At 42.5% G+C, this 19,974-nt stretch overlaps 1 protein-coding gene across 1 annotated transcript in view; it reads left to right on the forward strand.

Moving 5' to 3' along the window:
- The window catches only part of LOC124607241 (disintegrin and metalloproteinase domain-containing protein 22), a 1,086,760-nt gene that overhangs the window by 584,738 nt on the left and 482,048 nt on the right, over nucleotides 1–19,974 (forward strand). Inside the window, exon 4 of the mRNA XM_047139515.1 lies at nucleotides 4,798–4,877. Coding sequence (XP_046995471.1) covers nucleotides 4,798–4,877 — 80 coding nt within the window. The remainder of the gene's footprint in view (nucleotides 1–4,797; nucleotides 4,878–19,974) is intronic.

The following is a 19,974-nucleotide window of genomic DNA, read 5'->3' on the forward strand; positions in this document are numbered from 1 at the left end:
AAGATGGAGTGTGGCCGAAAACTGCGCCTTCTGCTAAGTCGATAGCAGCTGCTGCTCCGTTGAAGCGTTCTTAGGATTCCTTGCTCACAGAGAACCGCACGAGTTTGCTGGAGATCCACCCCCGCCACAGGCACTCTCCCGCAGAAAAGTGGCGCAGCGCTCCCAGGAGGGGGCGCCGATGAGTTGGGGACAGGGGACGCGGACAGAGTGGCAGCCCTGCAGTAAGCCCGCCCGCTGCGGCCAATCTGTGACGTCCTGTTAGCGGCCGGCTCCCCGGGGGTTCCCCCTGGCGCTCGCGAGCGCAGCTAACGACGCAGCCGTGCCGCCCGCGGATGTTTCTATTTTTCGCCCACGCTGCAGTTCCCGTCCGAAGCGTGGAACGCATGACTCTGCCGCGAAGGTAGTCAAGAAGAGACAAGGCTTTCACTGGCCACGTACGTCAGCTACTGTCGGCACGGAGCACTCTAGAGAAATTGTCCACCAAAGCTGTGGACATCCCCAGTGGTCACACAGCATGAACAGAATTTGACTTTAACACGAATGGAGAGTTTATCTAGTCTGTGTTAAATGCCTAATGTTAGTGTCACATTATCAAGTTAAGCGGCTCCTAGACAGTCAATATGATTGTTCAGTATTTCTGGTTGTGCAATAATATTGACCATGCATGCGTTAGATTAACATGGTGCACAGTGATATTGAACTCATCAAAAACCTTTGAAATTATTGCACAATATGAGCAATATTATGCCGTCTGTGGGCGGTATTGACAATATTCTGGCCAGTCATTCACGTGCTTCATTCTTTTGCGTCTTATTCACGTTTGAAGTTCCTCTTGACTTTTTTCCCGTGTTTGCGATTTAAAATTTTGTGTTGTTTTGAAAACCCACCTTACGCAAACACTGTTTATTTCGCTATATTCACGCATACATGTTTCGACACCCATGTATCACCATCTGTGAGTCATTTTATTTCTGGAAATTAAATTGCAAGTGAAACTGCTTTATTACAAGATGGATTTTTGTGCCCTTTTTTGATGTTTTTGATAACATGTTGTATTTTCCATCCTAGTGCGTGATGGTTCAAATGGCTCTGATCACTATGGGACTTAACATCTGAGTCGCGCGGTTCCAGACTGAAGTGCCTAGAACCGCTCCCGCTCGACCACTTCGGCCGGCTCCTAATGCGTTATCTCTGGCAGATATCTCTTTCTACTGCTATTGAGTACACTGTTTCACACGGTTATTTATAAACTTTACTTCATTCGTTATTTTCCACAAAACGTGATTTGAGCAGACACTTCTGTCTCCATACTCATTGAACTGTGAGTTGAGAGAGCAATTTTATAATTAACAGTGTGGAAACACTAACTCAATAACAATAGAAAGAAATATCCACCAGACATACGCAGCAGGACGGAAAATATGACATAGTGTCAAAAACCCCAGAGAAGGGCACAAAAATCCATCTCTAATAAATAAGTTTCAGTAGCAAAGTAATTTTCATAAGTAAACTTATCCCACAGAAGATAACACATAGGTGCGAAACATGTCTGGGTGAATAAAAGGAAATAAATAGTGTTTGCATACAGCTGACTTTCGAAACAAACTTGGTGAAGTTTTAAGAAGATGTGTTGCGTAGTGTGTCCAGTATCGTGCCCATCAGGTCACGTTGCACTTTTCTGTTCTCAGCACGCAGTGACCACGTAAAAATGCCTAGAAAATAGTTTCTCCCGCCAACTGTGAAGTCCTGCTCAGAGGTTTCGTCTGATCTCATGCAGCCCACATAATGTAGCTGTCATGCATTTCGTTCTTCATGAAAATTCTCGGCCGGACGCTGGAGGGGCAACGAAGACGCTCCAGCAGCGTTTTGGATGGAAAGTGTTTGATCAACCATCACAAAGCCCATACCTGGCTCCCTCTAATTTTCATCCTTCGACAGCGACCTGCAGACCAGTGTAATGAATCGGCGGAAAGCACGAATGGCTGCCTTCTATGACGGCATTCGAAAGTTCGTACCACGCTACGAAAAATGTTAACTCAGAGCTGTAACTATGTAAAGAAGTAGCTAGAAGGTGTAACTAAATATTGTATATAAAACATTTTTGATTTTCACTGTGTTTCCATTTCTCAACTGATCAGTGGTTGAAAAAGAATAGCTCTAGTAATATAGCTGTGAAAAGATACTGTACATTATTTAGTGAGGAGTTTTTCATAATTCATAAAAGCGAAAATAGATTTACGATACCATAAACGGTTGAGAAAGTATCTGAGATGAGCAAATCAGCTGGATCGCCCTTTATATATATATAGTGTGTGTGTGTGTGTGTGTGTGTGTGTGTGTGTGTGTGTTTGTGTTGTCCATCATAGCTCTGGTAAGCCTGGAGCAATTCCAACCATACTTGATGTAGATCTATCAGGAGACAGTCGCCCTGGATATAAAGTCAGCCCTAGGATATCTGCATGTGGTGGTGATAGTCGTGATGGGAAAATGGTGAAATGTAAGTATAACTATGAACTCCTTGAGAAATTTCAACCAAACTTCGTACACAATACACCATACCATCCGTAAAAATATGCTATTAAATTTAAGACACGCCTAGTACAGTTAAGATAGTGGGTGAAGGGAAGACATTTAAAAGTAATCTAGCTTGAACAATAATATTATGAAAAGCCATATGAGAAAGTACACACACATTCGTCCTAGCACAACTCACACACACACACACACACACACACACACACACACACACACACATGACCACTGTCTGTGGCTCCTGAGGCCGGAGACTTGTCATGTGTGTATGAGTTGGGATTGTATGAATCTGTGTCTGCTTACTACTTCAGAAGAAGGCCTTTTGGCTGGAAGCTAAAGAATATATCAGCATTATTCTTGTGCCTGTCTGCGACCGAACGTCTCCTCTATGTATAGAGAGTAGCATTCTGTCCTTTTCATAATATTCTTGAATTCCATCCTGGACTTTCCACTGTTCGAGAATGAACAACGTTAGAGTCGAACACATAGTTTTCGGGATTGCTGGACTCATTGTTGAGAGCCCTATGGACATTTTCGTAAGCAAGAATGACATGTAACGCAAAACTCTGTACCACTTTGAGAAACTTCAGCCAAAACTGATACTGAGGAGGTAAGTCTTCGGATTTAAGTATGTGATAAATTAGTGACTGTGAATCGAAACGAGGAACAGGCTTCACATTCATAAATTATCACTAAAAGTTTATTGTGTCCGTTTTGGTAAAAAGCACGTGTCTTTCGCAAGTTGTGTTTTAATGATTTGTGGAAAGTAGTAAATATGAACATGATTCGTGCGATCTCTGTGCTACAGGAAAGAGGTAACATGACACTGTCGTCAAAGAATTATATTATAATACCATCTTCTGAACTTCCTGGACGGAAAGTTACGTTTCACTTGCTTGATACTTGCAGAATTTTTCTTTCATTTTGCAGAGGAGTGTCTCAACAGAAAATACTAACGCATACCCGTGCAGTGGTGCTAGACCCGAGGGTAGCCGGTTCGAATCTTGTCTGTGGAATCGTTATCATGGCTAATATTTGGCTGGCAAGAAGTGACGAGGCGTTGGCGTACAGTTCCTGATCACCAGAGTTTGCAAAAGTGTTGTAGATTAAAATCCAAAGCATTCCGCAGTGTCTTGCGGAATGAGGGCATGTGACACCATTGATGGGGTCCGCAGTTCGTGGTCCAGTGACTAGCGTCGTTGTCTGTGCATCACGGGGTCCCAGATTCGATTCCCGGCCGGGTCGAGGTTTTTCTCCGCCCGGAGACTGTCTGTTTGTATTGTCCTCAACAATTCATTATCGCTCGAGAAGGTGGCGACATTGGACAGTGAAAAGATTGGGAATTTGCACGGGCGCTGATAACCGAACAGTTGAGCTCTCCACAAACCAAATATCACCACCACCACCACCATTGATGGTAATCTGTTCGTCCGGATGGAGGCGTTACGCTCGGCGGCTCGTTGGTGCTATTCGAGACTAGTAGGCAACGTTCTGTCACCGGATTACTCCGTACCTTTGATCAATAACGCCACAAATACGAGATCTCATTGCACAGTTACTCGTTGCAGACATCCACACGATACCTCAGAGCCCGCATCTCGTGGTCGTGCGGTAGCGTTCTCGCTTCCCACGCCCGGGTTCCCGGGTTCGATTCCCGGCGGGGTCATGAATTTTCTCTGCCTCGTGATGGCTGGGTGTTGTGTGCTGTCCTTAGGTTAGTTAGGTTTAAGTAGTTGTAAGTTCTAGGGGACTGATGACCATAGATGTTAAGTCCCATAGTGCTCAGAGCCATTTGAGCCCTTTTTGATACCTCAGAACAGCTCTGAGAAAAACAATGGCAAACTACACCCCTTAGAACACTAGCGCCTTGCCAAGATCGGCAATGAGGGATTCCTCCTGAGTATGAGACTGATGGTAGTAATATGATGGCAGTGATACGGTAATGTATTTCTACAAATCGGTTATGCGATTATTCATGAAAACTAGAGCTACCTATGGCTGTTGCTAATTAATTGCAAACGCTCCATTGTTCTTTGGTTGCAAGCTAGACTCCTGGTAGGACAGAGGCCATATTACTTCGTATAAACTACGCACAACGCAACGACATATTGTTGATTGTTCCTCCGTCCTAGTTATTATTGTTTCCATTGTTATGTCGCGGTCTGAAGCTCAGAAATGCTGGCTGGCGCTGATACAAAACCCTTCTGCCGCTTCTCGCAAACAGCTGCTTCTGCGACCCGCTCAGTTTTGGCTTCTCTGTTTCAGACGGGGAAACATTTCCACCGGACGTCGCTGCTGATAAAAGCGTTTAACCACAAGTTCCGCCTTGACCTGGAGCTTAATACGTAAGTCAATCTCTAATGCTTATTTCCTCTTTCGGCGTAATTATCAGTGCCGGCGCGTCGAGTTGGGTATCGCTGGTACGCAGTTTGCGCTTTGCTTTCACCCTTACCTCATTAGATAGCGAAAGCAGTTTTACGTCTGTGGTCATCCACGAAATAGGACCGAAGTCACAAGATTTGTTCATAATTTAGAATATTTACTTTTTACTTAATGGTCTTCCTCTGTGTGGTGAATTTACGTTGAAAAGTATTATTTTGTTTTATTTTTTACTGGTGAACCCGGCAATGCTTCTCAGTTGCTAAATTTGTTTGGGAATTGGATATACGTCCTAATTTCCTCGTCCCTACCTTTCCCCCTCCCCCCTCCCATTGTTCACCTCCACTTCTTCCTCCCTATTCTGTCCATCAGCTTCTCCCTGTTCTCTATACATATCTTAACCACATTATCTCTATCCATTTCATCCTCACTCATCTCTCTGTCCATATACTCCTTCCCCTTCTTTATATCCATTTCCTACCCCCTTCTTTGTCTATCTCATCCCCCCACTCCCTCTCTGGCCTCATTTATTGTTATTTCAAATGAACCCCTGGCTGGAAATGGAAGTCAAAATGAATGGGGAAATCAGTTGGAAGCAATAGTACACGGGGGATAAGAGAGACCTTTCCAGCTAATGGAACGGTGAGGACAATACTTTTAATGACAATATTTCCCATGTTTTAATCCATAAACAGGTAGGATTCTATAGTTAGCCATGACCACATCTTTCCTGTTTTCTGTTAAAAATAAGTGCGAAAAGGGAAACAAAACCACACATTTTCAGAGCACAGCTTAGCATGTTCTTTATCGCAGGATGTTCAACAGGAAGCATTGATTGTATTCCTTTTGCCTCCAAACCCTGTCTACGCTCTTCGTCAGTCTCATGCGGCTGGCCTGCGTTGCGAGTATGCCGACGATATTTCGACGCCTCACTGGTGGCATTATTCTTTTTATTTTTTTTTTCAAAGAAATAAACCACGAACTGAAATCAATTGAATATTTGCAGCACACCAAATTACCACCAACTGACATCAATATAATCTTTACAACACACCAAAGATATGAAGGATATCATCACCATCGATAACACATTGAAATACCGCTTTCAATTTCACTTTTTTTTCACAAAATATCAATATTCAAAGTGGAATTTTTTGTTGTGATGTAAACATGCGACAGCAGAATTGTCAAACCGAACGTCACAATTTTTTTATGAGCATATGTGATAGCAGAACTGTCAAACCGACCGCCACATTTCTTTCATTGAGATTTTCACACAAAAATACCATCCAAATTTCCGACTTTTTCGGTGCGTTTTCTAAAAATTTTCTTTTTTTACAAACCTTGTCTTGACAATTACGAAGACAACAAAAAAATGAGCCAAATCGGTTGAGCCGTTCTCAAGTGATGATCTTTCACACATGCGGCAATTGATTTTTATTTGTATAGATTTGACGGTTATTTGTTTGCATTCTGACGGGAGAGCGTTAGAATCGGCCAGACTGCCACTCATTAGCTACTGCCATCCCAAACCGCGTATCATATCCGTGACGTCTTCTCCCATTTTACGCGATAAGGCGAAACGACGTGCCCTTCTTTGGAATTTTTCGATGTCCTACGTCAGTCCTACCAGGTATGTATCCCATACCGGGCAGCAATACTCCAAAAGATGACGGATAAGCGTAGTGTAGACAGAAGACCTGTTGCATCTTCTAAGTTTTCTATCAGCCAAACGCAGTGCTCAGATCGCTTTCCTCACAACATTATCTATGTGATCGTTCCAATTTAAGATGTTCTTAATTGTAATCCGTCGATATTTAATTGAATTTACAGCCTTTAGATTTGTGTGATTTATATCTTGGCTGATTTATTTTGCAATATGATTTTATCGTATGATGACTGTACTAAACAGCAAAACTACAACATCATTTTCAAGCAGTCTAAGAGGGCTGCCCGGATTGCCTCCTAAATCGTTTATAAGGTAACGCTCAGCAGAAGGCCATAACACTTTCTTGAGGAACGCCAGATATCATTTCTGATTTATTCGATAGCCTCCCGTCAGTTACTACGAAATGTTACTATGAAATTTCTGACAATAAATGACGAATCCAGTCACACAACTGAGTCGACACTCCACTGGCACGCAGTTTCGTTAGATGCCCCTTGCGAGGAACGGTGTCAAAAGCCTTCTGGAAATTCATAAATATGGAATTAATTTGAGGTCCTCTGTCGACAGTACTCATTACTTAGTGTGAACAAAAAAGCTAGTTGTGTTTCACAGGAACGATATTTTCCGAGTGCTTGTTGCCTGTATACTAGTAGATAGCTTTCTTCGAACTGGTTCGTAATGTTTGCACACAGTATATGTTGCAAAATCCTACTGCAAATCGACGTCATTGATATGGGCCTGTACTTCGGCGGATTATCTCTTTGACAACTGAGGGCTGGTGTGACCTGTACAGCTTTCCAATCTTTAGGTACGGATCTTTCGTCGAACGAGCGGCCGTATATGATTGCTAAGTACGAGGATGGTTTGATAAGTCTGATAAGAATAGAAACAGTTTCTGTTTTGTAATCAATTCGCCTTACTTTTCGACAAAATCTCCTCTGAGGGATATACACTTGTTCCAGCAATCCTCCAGCTTTTTCATCTCATCCGAAAAATAGATTCTGTCAAACTCTGCAAAACACTGGTTGACTACAACTATCACTTCCTCATCTGCTGAAAACTTCTTCACAGCAAGCCGGGTTTCAAGTTAGGGAACGGAAAGAAATCACTTGACACTGAGTCTGGTGAATGGGGTGGATGAGGAACCAATTCAAAACCCATTTCATACACTTTCGTCATTGTTATCGATGAATATAGAATGGTGCATTATCCTGGTGAAAGAGCACTTTTTGCGTGTCTGCTTTGGTCTTTCTTCAACCGACACAACTTTAAAACGGTCCAACAATGAATTTTAATAGGGTCCAGTTACGGTTGTGCATCTTTCCAAGTAATCGATGAGGCTTATTCCTTGGGAATCTCAGGGAAACAGTGGTCATCACCGTATCAGCTGGCAAAACGGTCTTTGTCTGCTTCGCTGCACTTTCACCGCCATTTTCTATCGTTTTGACTGGCGTTTTCACTCTGGTGTGTAATGATGAATATACATATCATCACAAGTCACAAATCAGCGAAAAAAGTCTTGCGCATTGGGGTGAAATATTACCAGACATTGTACTGACCTGTTGTGCCGGATGCGGTTTTCGTCGACTCTGACCAATCGTGGTACTCACCTTACACACAGCTTCTTCCTAGCCAGTTCTCCACGCACAGTATTATGCACTTGCCCAGTTGAGATGCCTATAGTCTCAGCAATCTCACGAATTTTTATTCGGCGGTCTTGCTTTACGATACCATGGATTTTGTCGATGGTCTATGATGACCTCAGTTGGATGGACGGAGCTCTTCGTCTTCGGTGCTTGTCCGGCCACGTTTAAACTCATTAATCCAAAAGTAAAAGGTCTTCAGTGATGGTGCAGAGTCCGCATCAACTTCATCCAATTCTGTTTTAATTTGTGCTGCATCTGAACATTTCAGACGATAATGTTTAGTAACAGCACGAAACTCCGTTTTCTCCATTTTCAATCGCATCTTCAGAGTGAGGATAAAGAATGGAACTACATGAACGGGTCCTTCCTTTTAAACCTGCTGACCGCGCCATTGCGCATGCGGCCACAGATGCACAAGTGGCACAGACGTTGATTGATCGGTGGCTAAGAAGTATCCATGCCATAGATTCAGTTTATGCGTACTACGTAGCCACCGACCAACGTCTCTGGCGCTTGTGTGTCTGTGGCCGCATACGCAGGTGCGCGCTCAGCAGGTTAAAAAAACGCAGCCAGTGGTGCAGCTTCAGTCTTTCGGCCGAAAGGTGTACTGTCGAGATATTAAGAGAAAAAGTAGGGTTTGTGCAGTTGCACATCCGAAATTTAATGGCTCAGTCATTGCATCGCGAAAACGTTAAGATGGACGTTTGTGCATGTGTTTAGAGACTATGGATTCGAAAGCTTCGCCAAGACTGACGTAATTCTAACGCGTCGGTAAGAGATTTGTTAGATTTTAGGGTGATGGGGATTTTTTCAGGTCTTTCACTACTCGAGCTTAAAATTGTTTTAAAGGATGGTTCTTTGTACGGTTGCCTAAGGATGATACAAATAAAAGAGGAATTTTTTTAAGCAGCTGGTGCCTGATGGAGTCAGAACCAAGGATTGCGTAGTGTTTCCTTGCAGAAACAGTTTTTATATCGTGTGATGTGGTTGGTAAGTTTAAAAATATCCGTGGTGAGGAGAGTAAGCACCGGTAAGTACCGTTACAGGAATTTGGGACCGAGCGAAGCTGGTGTGTTCAGAAATCGAATGATAGGCAATGGTGCATGTATCATGGAGATAACAGGCTGGAGTTAAACTAACAGTGCCGTCTCCGATATTTCAGTCCGTACGAGCACAAGGGTTTCAGGGAAAAAATTGTGGGCACATTGCGACTGTGTTAGATCGTCTCCTAAACCAGCAGCCGGGTTAAAAATATCAGAGTTCATGAAGTAATGGCAATGCCCTCATGAAAGGCTAACAAATTCAACCTTCACGCTGACCTGACTGGAATTTACGTAACCTCGAATTTTATTTACAACCAGACAGATAGAACCGCAACATTTTAACTTATTTGTAAATAAGATAAGCAACAAACTGAATATAATGACACTCTTACAGTCAGTTTCTGAGGTCGGTAAGTAGAAATGACTGAGTGCTGAGCCTGCCTAAGCGCTTAAAGCGGTAGGTTGAAGAAAATAACAAAATTAAGTAAGCCTGGAGAAAAATATACTGTCGACGGAGATGTCATTATTATTATTATTATTTTATTGTTGTTATTATTATTGTTAGCAGTAGCAGCTGAAGCAGTCTTGTCTTCTGGCTGGTTCGATGCCGCCTACCATGAATTCCTGTCTTGGGCCAACCCCTTCCTTCATCTCAGAATAGCACTTGCACGCTTCATTCTCAACTATTTGTTGGATGTTTCCAATCTCTGTCTCCTCCTACTGTTTTTACACTCTATAGCTCTCTCTAGCATCATGGATGCTATTCGGTGGTGTCTTAACACGCGTCCTATGATACTGTAGATTTTTATTGTCACTGTCTTCCCTATATTCCTTTCTTCGCCGATTGCGTGGAGAACTTCTTCATTCCATATCTATCAGTCCACCTAATTTTCAACATATTTCTATAGCACCTCATCTCAAATGTTTCTATTCTCATTTTTTTCCAGTTTTCCCACAGTCCATTATCCACTACCATACAATACTCTACTCCAAACTTACCGTGTCACAAATTTCTCCCTCAGATTAAGGCCCATGTTCGATGCCAGTAGACTTCTCTTGGTCAGCGTTGCCCTCCTTGCCTATGCTAGTCTCCTTTTTATGTCGTCCTTGCTTCGTCCGTCACTTGTTATTTTCCTTCCAAGGTAGCGAAATTCGTCAACTTAGTTTACCTCGTAGTTCCCAAATCTGAACCGGCCGCTGTATCCGAGCGTTTCTAGGCGGTTCAGTCCGGAACCGCGCTGCTGCTAAGGTCTCAGGTTCGAACCCTGCGTTGGGCATGGATGTGCGTGATGTCCTTAGGTTAGTAGGTTTAACTAGTTCTAAGGCTAGGCGACTGACGACCTCAGATGTTAGGTCCCATGGTGCTTAGAGCCATTTTGAACCCAAAACTGAAGTTAAGTTTATCGCTAATCTCACTTTTTTATTCCTCATTACTTTCGTATTTTTCGAGTTTACCCTCAACCGACATACTGTACCCATTACGCTGTTCATTCCATTTAACACGTCCAGTGTTTCTTCTTCAATTTCACTTAGGATAACAATGTCACCAGCAAATATTATTATTAATATGCTTTCACCCTGGTTTAAACCCCACTCTTGAACTTTTCTTCTGTTTCCGTCATTGCTTCTTCCATGTTCAGTTTGAACAATAGGAGCAAAAGTCTTTCTTATACCCTTTTTAATCCAAGCGCTTGCTTCTTAGTCTCCCATTCTCATTTTTCGTTCATGGTTCTCGTACAAATTTTATATTATCCGTATATACCAACAGCTTTTTCTCAGAATTTCGAACATCATGTACCATTTTACATGATCGGATGGTTTCTCCCGGTCGACAGAGCTTATAAATGTGTCTTCATTTCTCTTCGGTCTTGCTTTCATTGTCAGCTGCAACGACAGAACTGCCTCTCTGGTAGTCTTGCCTTTCCTAAAGCCAAAGTGAACGTCATCTAACAGACAAATTCTGTTTTCCATTCTGCCATATATAATTCTCATCGGCAGCTTGCAGCATGAGCCATTAAGCTTATTGTGCAACAGTCCTCGCACTTATTTGCCTTCGTCTATATCTGGATGATGTGGATGATATTTTTCCGAAAGTGTAAAATGGATTTCCGTCAGAGTCAGATTCTACAAACCGAAACTTGAGTAGTCCTTTAGTCGCCATCTCCCCCAGTGAGTTTAGAAACAGAGAACGAATGTCATCTATCCCTTCTGCCTTATTTGATCGCAGTTCTTCCAAATCTCTGTTAAACTCTAATACTGGATCCCCTATGTCTGCCAGAACGACTCTCATTTCTTGCTCCGTCACGTCATCAGAAAGGCCTCCATCTCGTAGTCTTCAGAGGACTCTCTCCTCTAAGGTGAACAGTATTACTCCTCATTACTGTCTTATATTTAATTATTTGTGTCAGAGTCAATTACGTCACTTCGGGGTTTTTAAAAGTTTATATGAATCAGCCTGTATATTACTAAACGACTAGCCCGGTGCTGAAACCCGGGACTAGTTGCAGGATGCCTATCTACTGGCTTCGAAGGGCAACAAATATTGGATTTTCAGACTTTAGCGTAGTTATTGACGGAATTTAAAAAATTTAAATGCTGTCGTAATGTACTCATTAAGAGATGTAATTCCACTCTAAAGTTTTAACGCGCTAAGCCACCTATTAATGTCAGAAACTGTGTTTGCCTTGAGGCAGCGTAAATCATGGTGCGCAGATTACCCAGACTATATTCATCCAATATTTGAGAATCAGAGCACTAAGCAACGTCCAGAAAACTTTACACAAAAGTTCAAACCTTTTCAAAATATTTCCTCGCTTCACCCCCCCCCCCCCCCCACCCACACACACAAAAAACGAAACAAAAAAAGTTTATCGCTTACTACTGTACATGCTCGCTGTTCATGCAGTAAAACCTTAGCCTCAGACATGAGACTTAATGTATTACTTCTTTAGCACTGACTCTATTCGCAGCACCATTTGCAGACAGTATCTACATATGTCACTGAATGTAACTGCATAGTTATATCATTGTACGACACAAATTTCAGGCGGTAAGATACCATAAACATTTAGATGCGTGAAAAATTAGCTTTTCCTTAAAATGGAGCTCAAATTACACAGACTACATTTATCCAGCGTTTCATAATAAGAGCACACAGCGACTCTAACAAACGTTAAGCCTAACTTCAAACCATTTCTTAACTTTTTCTCGCTTATATGCTCAACGTCAAATATTTGACACATTAACTCAGTTGTAAAATAATCAAACGTATGAAGCTCTTTTGTATACACGGGTGTTATGTTCTTTAAAGAAGGGGGCGGGGGGAGGGTTACTGGTACATTTAGCTACTACGTTTCTCGAGTTGTCTGTTTACGTTTAATTAATAGCTATATGTACTTACTTTTGTTCTGTAATTAGTGGTTTCTTTTGCCCGCGTTTATACGCAAAGCACAAACACTTTTAGATTCGCTGAGGAAGCGCAGCATTTGCTTCGTGGCCGATTTATACATTTGCTTGTATAGAAAGCTACGTCTGTAGACCAGTGAAAGTCGAAACACCTCTTGCCATAAATAAGCTATACAAAAAGTGGCTGGTTGCTGTCTTTCTTCAAGTAATTCAATCCATAGCCAACGGTGCTCAACCATCGCTAACATACATCGGTTAAAATAACGTCAACTTTGTTCAAGATGCGTCTGCATTTTTTTGGGGCACTGGATTTTACGAATTACACTTAATTAAAGGTCTGGTTATTTATCTGCATCTCACGGCGTTGTTACGCACGATAACGAAATATATGAGTTCAGCAAACTTGAAATATAGCAGAATGAATTTTCTGTTCACTGTTCTGATCACGCTCCTGTTTCGAAGCGAAGTATTGCTAGTGAAATGTGTAACAAAAAATTATGGAACCATGTAGTCAACATCCGTTGTCTCCCATAAATGGACTAACGTAGTTAAAATATCTCTCATCCACCATTTTTCGCATTCTTCTCATTGTGCTTTAACATATAGATAATCATATTCACATCGCAGTAGAACGTCGTTTAACACTTCACATGGAATATACCTGAAATCTGAGAACGCCAGTAACCCACTCACCACCGATTATGTAAAGAATCGATGTCCCACATTTATGACGTCATATCTACTGAATTATGAGAAGTACAATGATATAATTGTGCAGGTACATTCAGTGATATATAAGGATGTCTCCAAAATGTGTTGCGAATGCATTTAATAGTAAAGAAGTAATAAATTAAAATGTCATGGCCGATGCTAAAATTTTACTGCATGAAAATATAGTAAGTGATAAACTTTTCTCCTTTCATAATTTCGTGGAAGGTGTCAGCGTGAAAATGTTTCGAAAAGGTTTGCAATGATGTGTAAACTTTGATGCAAGTCGCTAAGGGCTCTGGTTCTCAAATACTGTTCGAATAAAATCTGGACAATTTATGCGCCGGGAATTACGCTGCTTCAAAACAAGTACATAGTTGCTAACTGTAATACCTGATGAATTGTGGTAAAACTTTAACCCAAGAATATATCTCCTAGTGACTAGATTACGACAGCGTGTTAATTTCTTAAAATTCAATCAGTAATTAGTTGAAGTTCTAAAAATCAAATTTTTGTTGCCCCTGGGGGCCGTTAGAGAGGAAACCTAATACTTCTTCAGGGTGACCATAGCCATTGTCTGTCACCACACGCATGAAAGAAAAAATATAAGTATTCTGCGTACACTGTACGCATCATAACAGGTTTCAAATATAGAAATACACAGTTGGCATCGGCAAATACCCTGCGTAAATATATCGACGGAGTTTGCCCCTATCCTCGCCGTTCGTAAAATGGAAAACCCTTCGTAGTGCATAGCGGAGGGTACTCCCCGCCAGCATCACTCGCTAACTTTTCTCTCTCAAATGAAGTGGAGGATACTGGCTCTCAAACTTTTTCCACGAGCCGTTTACGAGAGGGAAGACTTCTTTCGTGCATCGATTGCATTGAGAGGGTAGTACCTTCGTGAATTTCTCGTATTAGTAAGAGGATGCCTTTGCGCGAATTCCTTAGAACCTCTCTCTCGATTTGATTGTTACTGGATCACGGTTATACGAAAACAATATGTGGCACCAAGCTTGACCAGCTCTTGTGTTCGCTAAGCTGCCACTAACCAGTAGGCTACAAGTCTCTCGATCGCGGTGGCCCGAGTTCAATTCCTGACTGGGTTGGAGATTTTCTCCGCTCTTGACACTGTGTGTATGTGTGTGTGTGTGTGTGTGTGTGTGTGTGTGTGTGTGTGTGTGTGCGTGTGCGTGTGCGTGTGTGTGATGTTTCCCAGATCATCAACGCAATAGTCGCCGAATTGTCGGCGCCAGGCGACCGAAAATCGCAGAAGTGATTTCTGGGCCAATAAAGCCATTTGCACATGTCTTTTTTTTCTTACAAGTATGCTTGTATCTACTGCTCTCCTGTGAACAGTTTTGGTCTGATACTGCTTTGTATAGTATTTTACTTCTGAGGTTAAATCTGCCGCTGTATGACCGCTCCTGAATGAAGCGATATCTTGCATTGACCTTCATTCAAAAGAAACAACTAGTTTTCAGGGGACCTTTGCAAAACTTTCGCACTTTTATAGTTTTAAATAACGGTAGTTTTTGGAATAAATGTAGTCGTTGAGATAATGGTAGTTGGGAATCCTTTTGGAGCGACGCTTCACACTGACAGCTGCTTATGTTCTTTCCCTTGGCATCCTAAACTTGCCATTTATTGTTTATGACAGTAGTATTTACGCTGTCCTGTTGTTGACAAAAGTTAATAATTAACAAGCAAATAGAAACACAAAAATAAAAGAAGTAAAGAAATGTAATTTACTGCTAGCTTCCGTCCGTAATATTTACATTTCTCTGTTACTGATGAGAAGTTTAGTGAGAAATGCGAATTAAATTACAAAGAAGTAAATAAATGTTAAATATATAGGTGTTCGCTACTTACCTGCTATATCACTAAGGCCACAATAACCTCTAACTGTATTTTGAGATTTTAATTCCAGTTCGTACTTTATGCAAGCAAGTTAGATCGTAGTAGCAATAGGTAAATCACAATTCAAGGTGATAGTGGGAAGTGTGTTCGTCGTTTCGGAAAGTATATTCGTTTAGAAAAGTCAGTTTGTAGGACGGGAAGAGAAAATGGACTACCGCAGTGCCCACGGTTGTTATTTATGACAATGCTGTATACAAATTATCCAGTTAATAAGTACTTTAAATCAAATAAGTGGTGTTTGTAATAAGATAATATGAAAAGGAAAGCTCTTATTCGTGATTAATGAGTTAGCATCGTAAAATATAGGCACAAAGCTGGGCGACCATGACGCCCTTTTGCCTATGATACTTAAATGTCGCTTTATGTTAAAATTTTCCTCTTCGGCTGCCTTGGTTACGGAAGCACCCAGCATACGTGCACCAACACTTTGCCAAAGTTCGAAGTCATTTAGCTCCCACACAATGCGTTCACAACTACAAAGAACACTGTTCCATGACGACTGACACTTGCAATGTACACTATGTGATCAAAATTATCCGGACACCTGGCTGAAAAGGACTTACAAGTTCGTGGCGACCTCCATCAGTAATGCTGGAATTCAATATGGTGTTGGCGCACCCTTAGTCTTGATGAGAGATTCCAAGGTGCAATCGCCATCCTCAAATTGCTCTTCAGCAGTGGGAAGCAAGAAGGTGCTTAAAACATCAATGTAGGCCTGTGCTGTGATAGTGCCACGCTAAACAACAAGGGGTGCAAGCCCCCTCCACGAAAAATACGACCACACCGTAACACCAGCGCCTCCGAATTTTACTGTTGGCACTACACACGCTGGCAGATGATGTTCACTCGGCATTTGCCATACCCACATCCTGCCATCAGATCACCACATTGTGTACCGTGATTCATCACTCCACACAACGTCTTTCTACTATTCAATCGTCCAATGTTTACGCTCCTTACACCAAGCGAGACGTCATTTGGCATTTACTGGCGTGATGTGTGGCTTATGAGCAGCCGCTCGATCATGAAATCCAAGTTTTCTCAGCTCCCGCCTAACTGTCATAGTACTTGCAGTGGATCCTGGTGCAGTTTGCAGTTCCTGTGTGATGGTCTGGATAGATGTCTGCCTATTACACATTACGACCCTCTTCTACTGTCGGCGATATCTGTCAGTCAACAGACGAGGTCGGCCTGAACGCTTTTGTGCTGACGTGTCCCTTCACGTTTCCATTTCACTATCACATCGGAAGCAGTGGACCCACGGATGTTTAGCTGTGTGGAAATCTCACGTACAGACGTACGACACAAGCGACACCCAATCAGCTGATCACGTTCGAACTCCGTGAGTTTCGTGGAGCGCCCCATTCTTCTGTCTCACGATGTCTAACGACTACTGAGATCGCTGATATGGAGTCCCTGGCAGTAGGTGGCAGCACAATTGAACCTAATATGAAAAACGTATTTTTGGGGTGTGTTCGGATACTTTTGATCACATAGTGTATTAAGAGACTGAACATGGGTCGTTCGTGGTCATATACAACAGTCCAACTTGTAGGCTTGGCTAGCATATGCATTTACTTTGAAGCATGCATTTCTCGCACTGTTTCCATTTTTTGTCCAACCCCAGTAAATCAACAGGTATTCGTTTCTGAACATATCGATATAGAAACTTGCCTTCTACTTTTGGTTAATACTATCTACTGTAGAAACATATGACACTTTTTTTTCGAACATCTGAATTAATGTAGTGAACTTCCTGTTTTGTGTTTCTCTCTTCTTAAGGAAGGGTTCGATTTTCTATGTAGCAAGATAATTCGATTACAATCTGAAATTCTCGAAGTCAGCTCAAGGCAGGGTTGTTTCTGCTACAGCCTGCATCTTTACGATTACAGCATTTACTGTCCATCAGATATGAATAAAATGTAAATCACCAGATCCATGTATCAGGTGAAAACTTCCACTACATAATAAACGAAGAAGAAGGAACTGGCGTTGTAAGTTCCCGATGTTCAGCGTCTATCACACGCTGCAGTCAGTGGTACTTGATAATAGCGTCAGCAATTTCAGAGTTATCCACGCGACATAGTGCTATTTTAGCAGAGTGGAAATCGTCCAGAGACTACAACCGGGCGAAACGACGGATTCGGCGACGTCTGACGGAGAGACAGAGAGTTCGTCAATAGAGCCCAGTGACAGTGGCCGTGAGAAGACGGTTGCCAAACATATGTGGCAATGATCTGCTTGAGGGGGGTCACGAAGGCAATTGACTTTCGCCTGCTCTGCGACCTATTATATTGCTAGTTTCGTAGCTCCCTGGTTGGGCGGCAAGTGCCGTAGCTGCTAAACGTACAATGTCCGTGGTCTCTGCCATCGATACTTCTATCAGAGATACGATTCATGACGCAACTCTTGATATGACGCAGAAGCAACCCGCATTGACAGAGCACATGGAAACACAGTGGAATCGACTTACCACGTTCATCCTGGGACGAGAGCGAGGCAAGGCCGAAACGTATCCATGTCGTATCTGCCAGTGCAACGCCGAGTGCTGGTTGCTCAGCGCAACTTGTGTACGAGTAGCGAATTTCAAGTCATCCGATGTGCCTCAAAAACAATTTCTTTTATGCAGGTGACGCACAGCTACACCCGTCTCTGTAGTTAGTACGATGTCTGTTCAAAAAATTCCGGAACTTTGTCTACAAAATTTTTCTACCCTTACGTTTTACTTACTGCGCATGGTCTCCTTCGATCTGTTCAAAAAATTACGAAACTTTGTCCACAAAATTTTTCTATCCTTGCCTTTTACTTCCTCGAAATACTCTCTTCCACAACTGATACACCGCCGTTTCCACCTCCAGAAGCTGTCCTGGTATGCCTCCTACCGGATCGCGCGAAGCGCCGTCTGCGAATTTTCTTTTATCTCGTCTATCGTTCCAAATCTTCGTCCTTTCAGTGGGGTTTTCAAATTTGTAAATACAGAAAAGGTCTGGAGAGTACGGAGTATGAGGCAGCACAGTGTTTCGTTTCTTGCGCAATAGTCACGCACCAACAGGGATGAATGTGCGGGTGCACTATCGTGATGCAAGATTCATGAATTCTCTCTCCACATTTTCTCACGGTCGTCGCAACACATCCCGATAGTACCATCGATTAACAGTTTGTCCTAGTGGCACGAATTCATGATGAACTAATCCTTCAAAGTCATAGAAAACTATCAGCAAGTCCTTGACCTTTGACCGGACCTGACGAGCTTTTTCTGGTCTTAGAGAACCTTTCCCGATCCATTGTGAAGACTGTACCTTGGTCTCAACGTCATAACCGTAGACCCACGTCTCATCAGCATTTATGATTCTCTCAAGAAACATCTCGTTCTCATTTGCGCGATCCAAAACCTCTTCACGGATTGCCAGGCGAAGGTCTTTCTGGTCTTGACTCATGAGACGTGGCGTCAATACGATGCATTCCAAGATGCAGTGCCAGGGTTTCGTGACATGATCCAACTGAGATATTACATTCTTCTGCACACGCTCGGACAGTCAGTTTTCGACTGACACGCACTATTTCGTTCACGTTCCGAACATGAGTGTCATCGGTAGACGTCGAAGGACAAGTTGAGCGAGGGTCATCTTTCACTCCCGTCCGGCCGTTATTAAACCGTGTTAACCATTCCTAACACCGAGTACGGCTTAAGCACTCATCACCGTGAGCTTCCTGCATCATTTGGTGTGTCTCTGTAAAGGTTTTCTTGGGTTGACGCAAAATTTAATGTAGGCGCGTTGCTCCTGTAACTCTGCCACCTCGAAATCGCAAACTGTGCGACACAATGTTCTACTCAATACGGCACCGTACAATAACTAATAGACATACAACAATGAAACTTCCGGCAGTTACAAATTGAACATAGGCACCCCATTTCGCTCCAACACACTAATGTCGCGAAATTACGAATCTCCGGAAATTTTTTTTAACGAATAGTGTACTCAAAATCGAATGGGGAAGGCTCTATAGCAGAGAAAACGCACGAAATCAGAAACTTTATTTTATCTCAGTAAAACTTTCACTTTCTGCGCAGAAAACTGAAAACCAATGTTTCTGATTTCGTGCGTTTTCTTTGCTATACAGTCTTACCCATTCGATTGTGAGTATACTATTCGGTAAAAAAATTATTTTTTCGAGTCTGATAGTCCGACGTAGCTTAATAATGAATTGCTTTTATTTTTGGTATTAGCCGTAGCTACTTTGGTACTTCGCAATAAAGTAACACACCCCACAGGCGGCCGATGTGGCCGAGCGGTTCTAGTCTGGAACCGCGCGACCTCTACGGTCTCAGGTTCGAATCCTGCCTCGGGCATGGATGTGTGTGATGTACTTAGGTTGGTTAGGTTTAAGTAGTTCTAAGTTCTAGGGGACTGATGACCTTAGTTCTTAAGTCCCATAGTGCTCAGGGCCATTTGAACCATTTTTTGAACACACCGCGCAATTTTGCAAAGTTTAGAGGGAAAAATGTAGTCGCTGGCCAGTTCACGTTTGGTGCATTTTCTGGCATTCGTTTCTGCACACAAAATAGCTAACATATCGAAATTGTTTTTAGCGCTGAAAGAGAATGCGATTTCAGTTTTCGAGAAAATACGTGAGCTATTTGGAAGTTGTTCGCCACGAGAACGGCAGCTAT

This window comes from Schistocerca americana, chromosome 3, assembly GCF_021461395.2.
Source record: "Schistocerca americana isolate TAMUIC-IGC-003095 chromosome 3, iqSchAmer2.1, whole genome shotgun sequence".
NCBI classification, from domain to species: Eukaryota; Metazoa; Arthropoda; class Insecta; order Orthoptera; family Acrididae; genus Schistocerca; species Schistocerca americana.